Here is an 11,051-nt window from a genome sequence, read left to right as displayed (position 1 = left end):
TGGCATGAACTCACCAAAGGAGGGAGTTCATAAAGTGTAAGGCTGATCAATGAAATAAAGGTTGAAGCTGAGCATTGCTTTTAGAAGTTGGTCAAAATTTTATTAGCAGTTACTAAGTGTAAGTAAATACCAAACCTTAGGAATAATAAGTAAAAGTAAAAATAAAATAATCCCAAATGCAATGAAATGACAAATTAAGTTTAAGTTCCATAAATTAATCATGTGAGTGTCCGAGCCGCTCATGACCGTGAGCACGGCTGATATACCAATTTTACACTCTGCAGAGGTTGCGCATCTTTACCCACAAGTCGTGTTACACATTTGCCAAGGGGTTGATCAGACCCCATACACCTCTACCAAGAAAGCGAGGCAGGGTTCCACTACGAGGCCTTTACAAAGTTCCACTAGCTTCAGAAAACCCGCTACAGTTTATAGGAAGCTCCAGTGCAGGAATCCCTTGCCTGACCGCCATCGCAGCAAAATCAACCCAAGGACCTCCCTACACTAACCACTCCCCTACTGCCCTTGCCCCTTTCGGGTAAGGTAGTCATCCACTAGCTTTCCTAGTTAATCAACCAAGGGCGTCCCATTAAACCCTTGTGGTAGCACTGTTTTCCCGGGTGGTTCTCCATGTTCCCATTAACATAATGATCTTATCATGAATAGTAAATAATCAACAGATAATAAAAAGTGTAATCATGAGTAATGAATATATCTATACCCAAATCCATATAAAGCAATAGCATGTACTACCCAAAAATTTAGTAGTAAAACCAGTGGTGAAACAAGGTATAAAGATAGTCAAATCTAGGGTAACCTATTGGGTCCCAGCAAAGTTAACCTATGCAGATCATTATGATTAATAAGAACATGAATGGGTAAAAGAAGTGATCAATGGCACAACTTGCCTTCCACGAGCTCCTGCTCAGCAGTCTCTACCAGCTGAACCTCAGGATCCTCTGTAGCTTGCTCGTCTACTCGCATCAACACAATACATACATAGTATAGCAAAAATTAACATTACACCAAACATGTAAATAAAATACACAGTAATAATCTAGACATTAAAATGAGATTATAGGAACTGAAATCATTAAATTCGGGGTTATAGATTTTAAGTTATGAATTTTCCAAGGTTTTATGTATTTAATACAAGATTGAGTGCTAGATAAATTTTACTGTGTCTTTTATGCCAAAACAGTGGTACTATTTGATAGATAATAATACTATAAAAATTTAGGAACTGAAATGGATCAATTTGGGGTTCATATGGATTTTCTACAAATTACACAAGTTTTTGTAATTAAATATGTACTAAAAATCTATTTCTCAATTAATTTCTCTGATATTCTAATCCTCTGGACCAGGCCTCGATTTCTGAGAAGTGCAGGGGCTACGGTGCAAAAATTCCTAAGTCTCAGAGAGTCTCTGGCGTGGACGGCGGGTTGATATATGTAAAAGGCAGGGTCTCTTTTATAAAACGTACCCGCGAAGGGGTACGGGCAGACACTGGCCGTCCGATTGGAATTCTACGTCCTCGATTAGATCTATAATACATCGAATCGGTACGCGCTAAGCACCATTCGATCCGAATCCGACGATGTCGATCTCGTTCGTGCACCGATCCGTTCGATCTAGAATCGAGCGCACAGATTTAATGAATCCCGATTCATTCCCCACCTGTCCGATCGGAATCGAACGCTCCACACTACTCTGACCTAACCCAGTACACTCCCTCTAATCTACACCTCAGATCACGCCATCAACGGCTCAGGACGAGCCGGTCTCCCTCGACCGCCACCGGCGGCGTCGCCCATCGAATCGTGACGCGACATTGCCGAAGCAGTGCCCAATAGGCATTCTGGCGCCCCTGACCCAATCTAAAGTGTGCTACACGAAGCGCATGCTAGTATGAACAACAAGGGAGGGTCTTTACCATCACTGGCCGAGAGTTGAAGCCGGTCCACAGCGATAGGCGGATTTCGCGGCAGTGCCCTACGACGGCGAGCAATTGCCGCTCACCCGGTACCGATCCCTCACGACGATGCGACTCGCACGAAAGGTGAAGACTCCACGGCCCACCTCGATCACTCCTCGGGGTTGCAGAGTCACTCACGGTTGAGACCACTGGCGGTAACGGCACTAGTCCATTATCTGCGTCAGTGGTGAGGGCTTGGGGTATGGACGCTAGTTCAACAGGGACGAGAAGTCAAAGAGGTGCGCCGGTACTTATACACGGAGGAGAGGGTCAAAGTGATTGCACGACCCGAGCTATCCCCCGCGATTTGCGTCCCCCAGCTTCGGCGCCCACGATTTTGTTGCCGCGAAGACCGAGTCGGTGAAGAAGACGGGTCTGCCAACGCGGCCCCACTTGGCGGTGAAACACGGCGCGAGCATCCGTTAATGGATGGGCTATCCAGTTGGCCTAGGTCGCCAGCGATTAACCCCGCGCACCAGTGCGAGCGAGCTGAGCAGTGGGGCCCACATGCAAGTCACCAGGCGCGCGTGCGACTGAGTCAAGCTAGTGGGTCGCGGAAGAGAAGGAAAGAGGAGATGGGCCAAAATGGGGTGCTGAGGCCCGGTTAGAGGTTTTATTCATTTCCCTTTTATATTTTTACTTTCTCTTTTCCTTTCTCTCTTAATTTTCTTAATTTCGAATCCCCATTTGAATTTCAAACTTGAGGTAAATTTGTACTTAGATTAATTATTCACCTTGAAACTACTAGTGTGGTATTTACTCATTTATGAATTTATTTTGTATTTTATGGTATTTCTTTCTCCTTCTCCATTTAAATCTCAAATTCAAATCTAGGGTTTAATCTAAATCGTCTACTCATTGTACTATCTTTATTCATGTTATTTTTTCGAATGCACAAACAAAAATCCAATATGATGCAATGATTTATTTGTGTCTTAGTAAGGATTTACTCATTTTTAAACATGATCAGTCACATGTGATGATAAGTAATGGTCGCCAAACATTGAGATCAACACCATTTTCATGGTTTACATATTTGGGTATTACAGAAAGTTTATGGAATTAACTTTAATAGTCAAGGAAATTTTATGTTCCATTCTATCTTTACAATTAACTATCTGCACACTAATTGTTTAATAACCAACAAAATTTATGTTTTATAAATTCAGATGTTGTTTTCCATCATAACCTGAAATGCCATGGCACCTAAGTCTACCTTACCAATTGATTTATCACTCTAATTAACTACCTTTTTCTGTAATAAATATGTCTTATGCAATGATGTTATTCACTTTGGGTGTACATCTCGAAGATATGCATCGCAAAAATGTTTTCCCCGTCGTAACATAATTGATAGTTACATCTCTATCAATTTAATTTAACAATTACTTCTATTATTTTTTATTATTAATTCTTGCTATAATAATGATGGGTTACGTCTTAAGGTATTTGGCAAAACAATAATTTTGAATGACATTTGTCTTGGTACTTTGTTAACTCTATAAACTTAGGAGTTATAGGATCACATATGTTCCTGCTCGTTTTCACAATCCAAGTAATATAGTTGGAAGATTGTTATTTTGTTTTTAGATCACAATTTCCTGTGATTGTTTGTGATAATCATTTGTAAACTGAAAACCCACCTTTCTCACTACCAAATGCCTTCAAAGAAACAAATTAACCTCGCGCGCATCCTGGACGCTAGCTACTAGTTTTGATTCATAGTCTGCACCAGCTCTTATTCCCCTTCTGACTGTATCCAAGACAGTTAAAAGCTTGACATCCCCAGACAAAACCATAAAACATAAAGCACTTCATCCTGTCTCTCTCACTCGCGCGTAGGTACCGCGGCGGAGCCACCTGAACGTTTTGACAGCAGCATTTCATCCTGTCTCGTTCGTCTTCTCCCACGCTCCGCGCTAGGCTTCTCTCACTCGCGTCCGGGCGACCCGCCCGATCAGGGATGGTGGAGGAGGCGGGCGACACGGCGCAGCCCCAAATGCGGCTCAACCACGCAGCGGCGGAGGCCTCCTCTGCCGCCGGCCGTTCTTGGCGGCATCGGCCATGTCCGTTCCCGCGTCTTCCGGGCCATCCCGAACTACCTTCCGAGTCCGACTCCCATTGCCGCTCCGGGTTCGGTTTCCGACTCTCCAGGATAAGCATTGGCGGGGGCTTTATATACTCCCCCTCTTGCCCTCCATGATTCTCCATTGGCAGCCACGGAGCCCCCCAATTTCGCGTCGCGTGCTTGTTTCTGCCTGGTGTTGATTCCGCCTGCTCCGCTGCTCTGCCATTGGTGTGTGTCTCCGTCTAGTGCCGTCCGGCGAACCGTCCCGTCCGTGGAGTCGGGGCGCGGTGCTTCCCCTCTTGGTCCTCGCTCGCAATGGCGGATTGGAATCGACCGTGGGACGTGAATGCACATTGTGATCGCTCCGGCAGCGACCGGCGGCCTCCTCTGCCTCGGCCTGATAGCAGTACGGACGAGCTCCCCTCTTACTCCATTGCGATGCTACCAATTCGTGGTATTTTGGTTGCGATCGGATTTGAACTTGCTCCATGTCTAGATCTGGTCCTTGTTCTTTGTTTATCATATGGTTTGGATACTGATTCAATCAAGCTTAGGATCAAAGTTGAATTTGCCCTGTTGCTGTAGGCTTCCTCATGTACATGGACTGTTCTTTCCACTACGTCATGATATGATCTTTGCATGATTACCACATCTATTGGGTATAGACATTTTTTTTTTGTGGGGGGGTACGAATTGGGAGGACACTGCAATTGTGGGATAGCAGTGTTGTGCCAGTACAAGTGGGGATTCAAAACATCTATTTTGTAGGATCATGGATGATTGCAACAAATTTTTTTTATCTCTAGGATCTATTTTTAAATTTTACAATACTAATCAATCTAACTATAAGATAATTCTATTTATGTTCTTCCAGATCGCTGAATGCATTGCATCATGGAAATCTCTTGTCTTTCTGCATTGTTGTGCTGGTACCATGAATTATGATACCCATTTTTTCCCCATATGTGCAGGAGACAATTACTACCCAGTCCCATTATGGGAAAGAAAATTCTGCCGCAACGCTTACGGCATCCCTTGGAAGAAGTTCTGCGAAAAGAAGCAATTTATTGAATTATACAAAAACGTCATGGACTGGGACGATTCAGGAGCTTTGGAAAATTTTGAGGCTGCAAAGGAGAGGTTCAGGGCAAAGTATCATGGGGAACCTTTCGAGGATCCTTTGCTAGACCCTGATATGTACATCGACGAGATCGACCACCTATGCGAAGTCGACCCAGAGTTGGTAGCTGACCTGGATAAGGTACCTGACGTGGATAAGGTACTTGAGCAACAATTGGTAGCCAACTTGGGTTGTGAAGAGCCGGTTGCTGATCTGGTACCCATGGGTCACGGAGAACTGGGTGCCATTCCGACACCCACAGGTTGGGGAGAAGAGGATGCCATTCCGACACCCACAGGTTGGGGAGAAGAGGATGCCAATCTGGCACCCGTAGGTTGGGGAGAACCGGTTGCCAATGTGGCAGCCATTGGATGGGGAGAATCGGCCAGCCTGACACCTGATACTGCTTGGGAGGGCCGCAACTCTGGATGGAACTCTCCTCTGGATCAGCCGCAATGCACACCAAGCAACTGGAACGATAACTCCTATGGCGATAGATCATCCAACAATTGGTACCAGCAGGAAGTGGATCCGAGCCACATGCCATTTGGGACTAGAAGGAATTTGAATGGCGGCGGCCGCGGCAGTAGTTGCAGGAACTCGAACGGTGGCGTTGGCAACAGGAACAATAACCTCTATGGAGGTAGATCATCCAACACTCGGTACCAACAGGAGGTGGATCCGGGCCGCAACTCATCTGGGACTAGAAGGAAGCTGAATGGCGGTAGTGGCAACAGAAACAATAACTTCTATGGAGGTGGATCATCCAACAATAGGTACCAACAGGAGGTGGATCCGGGCCGCATGTCTCCTGGGGCTGGGAGGAAGCAGAATGGCGGTGGCCGTGGCTGCGGCCGCAGTGGCAGTAAGTGGAATGGTGGTGGTGGCAGCGGCTGGCAGCAGGGCCAGAGAGGAAGAAGGACCAGGGAGATGGAGTGGCGTCCGGTGCAGCACAAGAGGGATCCCCAAGATGACCCTGCCGCTTGATCTCGCCCGTCGTCTGTGCAGCCAGCCAGGGTTGCTCTTTTGCTTCGCTCTCTAGTATAATTAACTAGAACTAGTGATTGTAGTCTGTAGAGTCTCTATTAGGGTTCTCTTTTGTACTAACTACTAGAAAAAATAGCGCCCTATCGTGCGCCGTAGCAGTCTAAAATATATTGTAAGAAAGGTACTCCCTCCGTTTCTTTTTAGTTGTCGCTGGATAGTTCAATTTTACACTATCCAGCGACAACTAAAACGAAACGGAAGGAGTAACTTATATGTTGGCCCTTCTAATAAGAAGGATCGTATCACTGGAGTAGTGCCACATGTTATTATTAGTGGTTTATCTATCCTTTAATATGATGCAATTCTTTTTTTGGATCGTGATCTTGAAAAAAGGCACAAAAATTGGAACTGATGTTGTGTACTTTTGAACAAATCTCAAGTCTAAATAGCAACTTCCATAAAGGCGATATATTCATGTTTAGAGATGCCCAAAACGAAATCTAACACTGCACATTAGTACATTACTATTTCACTGCAAGTCTAGTGCTTCCCCGATGCATTATCTAGGTACACTTATATATTGTAGGAAAATAAGAAAAATGTAGACTGAAAAAGCATAAAGAAGCCCTTAGAAAAGCATATTAGAGGATGTTTTACATGGATAAACCTAAGTGGTGTTTATTTCAAAACTGCTGGACCTTATGTATCATTTATGAATGCGAGCATGTAGATTCTTCTGATCAAGTTTGACACATGTTGGCAAATCTGATTATCTAAAAAATGGGATACAACCCTATGCATGTATTTATAGATGACAGAAGTTGTGTACTGAAAATGAAGTCCAAAGATTTTAAAACTCATCGTATTCTCCTTTTCCATTTAAAAATCATCAGGCGAACACCCATCTTAATATCAAAGTTACAGAATTAGTTATGAGCTTGTATTTAGACATAATTTCCTAGGAAAAAAAACCAATACTATCAATGTTAATGCACTGAAAAAATAAAGAGAGAAAAATTGGGGGAAAACTACAGTTCATATTTGTACCCCAACAGATGACTGAATTCCATGAAGCACTCATGGCTTCAGTGCGATTTCTAAAATTTAAAAAGATATTTTTTGGTTTTGCTTCATCTGAGAGGAAACAACTTCACAGCTTGGTGCAGGAAAAGGTAATTTACAGCCTGTAACCAGCAATAAGCAATGATTCAGTTTAAATCAGTTTGAGATATTAAATAAAATTCATAAGTCCAGATTGATAAATGGATATGATTAAATGAAACAGAGAGAGCAAATACAGAAATAATTACCTTGAGAACTAAGAGATCATTATCCAAGTTAGCTCCCAAGTCACGGTGGTACTCCCATCTACATAAACCTGCATAACAAAGCTTCCTGAGCATGTAACACGGTAACACCACATCGCAGGAATTGTGTGGAGCAGAAGCCACCTTGTAGATTAGGATCTTGAGCAGCCCAAGTGCGCCATCTAGGCTGCAATCGGTCCACTACATGAGGAAGAGGAAGAAGTGGGCGTCGGGGTTGTACATCTAGAGATAGACCCCGTCGTAGTCCCTCGAGAAATCTGCTGCCCTGTGGAGTTTTTTGAGCGAGCAGTCAGCATGAGGGCCAGTCCACTAGTGTCAGGGAGCAGGTGTGCTCGTCTGCTCGACCATCGAGCGTCGGTGCCCATCATGCGTGCGGCATGAGCATGAAACGAGTCACAAGACTTGACATCAGAACTCAATCAAATCGCCGCTGTAACATACCCACCCACTGGAGCAACTTTATTTTGCTCCGGTTTGGGCCAGGAATCGGGCGGAGCCATTCCTTAGGCGGCATGGGGCGGTGTGTAGATCAAACTGCGGTAGGCGGCAGCTGCTGCAAGCGTGAAATCGAGGCGGCTGCGACGAAAACGGGGGAGCAAAGGCACTCACAGGGTGTTGGCGTGTTGGATGTCGGCCTCGAGCACCTTGAGCGAGTCCTTGAACGACTTGCGCATATGGAGGAGACGACCATCTCCTTCTCTTCCTCCTCCTCGCCGTGGCGTCCAGCTCCGTGTGGCTCCTCGTGCCCACAACCACCCACGCTTGAGTCTCCATCTATCGCCAAAACCACACCCACACCATGGAACCCAGCCGAAGCCTAGCTCCGTTCCACTTCACCACTGCTTGCCTCGCCTCCCTGCTTCCCCCACCTTTGCTTCTTGTTTGCTCCCTGCCCTCTGTTTGTATTGTATGAGGAGGAAGGCGACGGGGTGGGGAGCGAGAGCGACCCACCTACGCGCGGCCATGGAGGCGAGCCCGGTGGAGGGCAGCGCTTGCGGCTGCGTCGAGGGAAGAATAGGGTGGCGACAAGTGGAGGAAGAAGGCGGGGCAAGGTGGCGGTGCCACCGGCGACAGTGTGACCGGTCTGCGTGCGACGGTGCCAGTGAGAGGCGGCGGCGCACGGTTCTTGTTGGCGAAGGACATGGCAGCTTGTTGCCGTCGACGAGGAGACTGTGTCAGGGAGCACAACCACGTGGAGGAGGATGGAGGAGGCGGAGAGGCGCGGGGTCGAGGCATCGTAGCAGGAGCAGGAGCTGACTTTCCCTGCGCTGCGGCACAGATAGGACACAGTCGACGGTGAGACGAGCAGAGGGATGGTGGCAGTGAAGAGATCGAAGTGGGCGACTAGGCGTCGTGTTCGTGTGGCCACCGTCGAGGGCAAGGCTAGAAAGTTCGCGTCCGTGAGCCAAGACTCGAGTGAACGCGTGCACTGGTTTCAACACTGGTTCCCAACGATGGCTTCGTGAGGAGAGACACGCGTCAGCTCGTGATCGGCGCCGAAGTCGTGAAACGCGGGGAGAGCTGCAAAGGGAGTCAAGTTTTAATAAAGAAGATTTGCTCTAGTAAAAGAAGAGGAAATCATGGAAAAGTGTTGCATCTCAATCTCAATTTACTCTGATCTGTTGGTACAATACATACAAAATTCTGTACAATCCTCTTTCAATCACAAAAGGTAAAATGCCCCAAGTAATGGGTGCTGAAATTGCTCTTGTTGTTTGGCAGGTTTAAGGATGTAAATGGTCGGTAAAATCCGGTAAATTTCCGGTACCGTTTACCGGATTTTTCCGGTCTTTTCAGTTTTTTTCGGGATATACGGAAAACGGGATATGTTATTACAAAAACAGTACGATAAACGGTGAAACATATTTACCTTCCGTTTTCGGATTTCTCGGGAAAATCCGTATTTTAACCGTATTTTCCCGGTCCACAAAATTACCAAGGAGGCAAGAACTATACCTATTAGGGTTTAGGGTTTCAGATGTCATAGAAGATATATGGAGTGATCCAGACAACATGCCACATGATTTCTAGTTTATGTATCGTGTGTTTAAGACTTATATACTATGTGGTTAAAACTTCAGTGAACATGTATGATCATTTATGTGCGGTCATGACTATGTATTGTGTATTTGTGTGGTTGAGACTTGTATGTGGATGTGAATGAACAATCGTGTTTTAAGACTAATGTGTTATTGTGTGTTAAAATTTAAGAGTGGATATGTATGAGTGTATGACCAATTATATGTGGACAAGATTGTGTTTTGTGTACTTTTGTGAATGAGACTTGTATGTGGATATGAATGAACAACTGTGTGGTTAGGATTTGTTTATTGTGAGCTTTTCCGATTACAGTTATCGTTTCCCGATCAATTTCGAGCTATTTTGCTCGGATTTATCTGTTTTCGATATACCGAAATTTATCGGTTGTTATCCGTTTTCGACTTTCCCGTTTACCGATTCCGACCGAACAAAAAATTATGCGTGAGAAAACGGTTAGAGGTTTTTTCCGACCATGTACCGACCGTTTTCACCCTTAGGCAGGTTTATGTTTCAGATACATCACCAAAGCATGGATTTAAACTGTGTCTTAAACTATATGAATGGGTTATTTGGTTTCTTCTCCTGTTCCCAGTGATGGTATACATTAACCATGCTAATACTGATGTCCTTTGACTAGTAAAACAATGTGTTAAGGAAATAGTATGTGGTGATTATAATCTTCCTATCTAGCTCATTATGAGACTTCCTGTGGCCTGTCATGATATCACTTCTTTCTGTGGGTTATCTTGGATTAAAAAAATCCTTTCCATCTGAGCATATCTATGGTTTTATTTTGTTGTTTATCTTTTCAATAAGGTTGTGTTGCAGCTTATTTTGTTGACTGACTTTTGTATTGATGATACTCTTTTTACCCAGCTCATTATGAGACTTCCCTTTGTGGGTTGTCATGATAAGTGTTGTTCCTTTGTATTTGAGCTCGTTGAAGAATATTTTTTGGGGTGCTTTGGCTATTAGTACTTTTCTTATCAATCTGCTCCAGGTCTTATTGCATTGTCAGTAAGTGTTTTCTTCTTCATGCAACAAGCCTCAAGTGAGTACCACTTGTTCATCTCTTAAGATTTGTTTCAGTTTCATAATTTTGAATTTCCTTTCATGTGCATTGATTAGTGCTACAAATAGAATCCATGAATATCTTCATCTTAATTTAATTCAAAGTAGTTTCTTCGAGTTCATTTTTTCTACATAATAATCAGTAAACTTTACTTGTGCTGTTTCTCTCTTCTTTGACATGTGAAATGTAAATTAGAATGCCAATTATCATTTCTTGGATGGGACAGAAAGTTCAGTTTTTTTAATACACTACACACAAAGTTTAGTTTTTCCCTTTGCAATATTTTCGAATGTCACAGTATCCCAAACACTGCAATGTACTACTCCACCAGTGTGGCAATACAGATCCTTTGCTGTCTTGGTCTGTGCATGCCTGAATTATATGAGTTGTCAAACTTCAGAGTTACTACATTTCTTGGAGATGTATCAGAGTTTCTATTTGTAAGTTCGGGGTTGCTT

At 44.4% G+C, this 11,051-nt stretch overlaps 2 protein-coding genes and 1 non-coding gene across 4 annotated transcripts; 2 read left to right on the top strand and 1 right to left on the bottom strand.

Moving 5' to 3' along the window:
- The first annotated feature begins 3,714 nt into the window (after positions 1-3,714).
- On the top strand, positions 3,715-6,528 carry LOC103651662 (uncharacterized). The gene is made up of 2 exons (XM_008677351.3): positions 3,715-4,452; positions 5,018-6,528. Exons 1-2 carry the CDS (start codon positions 4,362-4,364, stop codon positions 6,151-6,153), a joined length of 1,227 nt encoding a protein of 408 aa, XP_008675573.1. The 5' UTR covers positions 3,715-4,361; the 3' UTR covers positions 6,154-6,528.
- Positions 6,529-7,001: 473 nt separating this feature from the next.
- On the bottom strand, positions 7,002-8,885 carry LOC103651661 (uncharacterized). 2 transcript variants are annotated; one of them, XM_008677349.2, is made up of 4 exons: positions 8,091-8,885; positions 7,605-7,746; positions 7,464-7,531; positions 7,002-7,337 (listed from the first exon to the last, which is right to left on the bottom strand). In XM_008677349.2, exons 1-4 carry the CDS (start codon positions 8,253-8,255, stop codon positions 7,284-7,286), a joined length of 429 nt encoding a protein of 142 aa, XP_008675571.1. In that variant the 5' UTR covers positions 8,256-8,885; the 3' UTR covers positions 7,002-7,283. The 2 variants fall into 2 exon arrangements, with proteins under 2 accessions (XP_008675571.1, XP_008675572.1); XM_008677350.2 differs by having other exon boundaries at positions 7,002-7,250.
- Positions 8,886-10,105: 1,220 nt separating this feature from the next.
- Positions 10,106-10,181, top strand: LOC111591236 (small nucleolar RNA snoR53Y). The gene has a single exon (XR_004857472.1). It is a non-coding gene; the product is annotated as a small nucleolar RNA snoR53Y (small nucleolar RNA).
- The last annotated feature ends 870 nt before the right edge of the window (positions 10,182-11,051 follow it).

This window comes from Zea mays, chromosome 3 (genome assembly GCF_902167145.1).
Source record: "Zea mays cultivar B73 chromosome 3, Zm-B73-REFERENCE-NAM-5.0, whole genome shotgun sequence".
NCBI classification, from domain to species: domain Eukaryota; kingdom Viridiplantae; phylum Streptophyta; class Magnoliopsida; order Poales; family Poaceae; genus Zea; species Zea mays.
This window is presented reverse-complemented; position numbering and strand designations above follow the sequence as displayed.

What these genes read in the sequence shown, in the direction of transcription:
- LOC103651662 (XM_008677351.3), top strand. Translation starts at nt 4,362, where the DNA reads ATGGCGGATTGGAATCGACCGTGGGACGTGAATGCACATTGTGATCGC. An exon ending in TCTGCCTCGGCCTGATAGCA is followed by an intron (nt 4,453 to 5,017) that starts GTACGGACGAGC and finishes CCATATGTGCAG; the next exon opens with GAGACAATTACTACCCAGTC.
- LOC103651661 (XM_008677349.2), bottom strand. Translation starts at nt 8,255, where the DNA reads ATGGAGACTCAAGCGTGGGTGGTTGTGGGCACGAGGAGCCACACGGAG. An exon ending in TCAAGATCCTAATCTACAAG is followed by an intron (nt 7,532 to 7,604) that starts GTGGCTTCTGCT and finishes TTTGTTATGCAG; the next exon opens with GTTTATGTAGATGGGAGTAC. An exon ending in ATGATCTCTTAGTTCTCAAG is followed by an intron (nt 7,338 to 7,463) that starts GTAATTATTTCT and finishes TGCTGGTTACAG; the next exon opens with GCTGTAAATTACCTTTTCCT.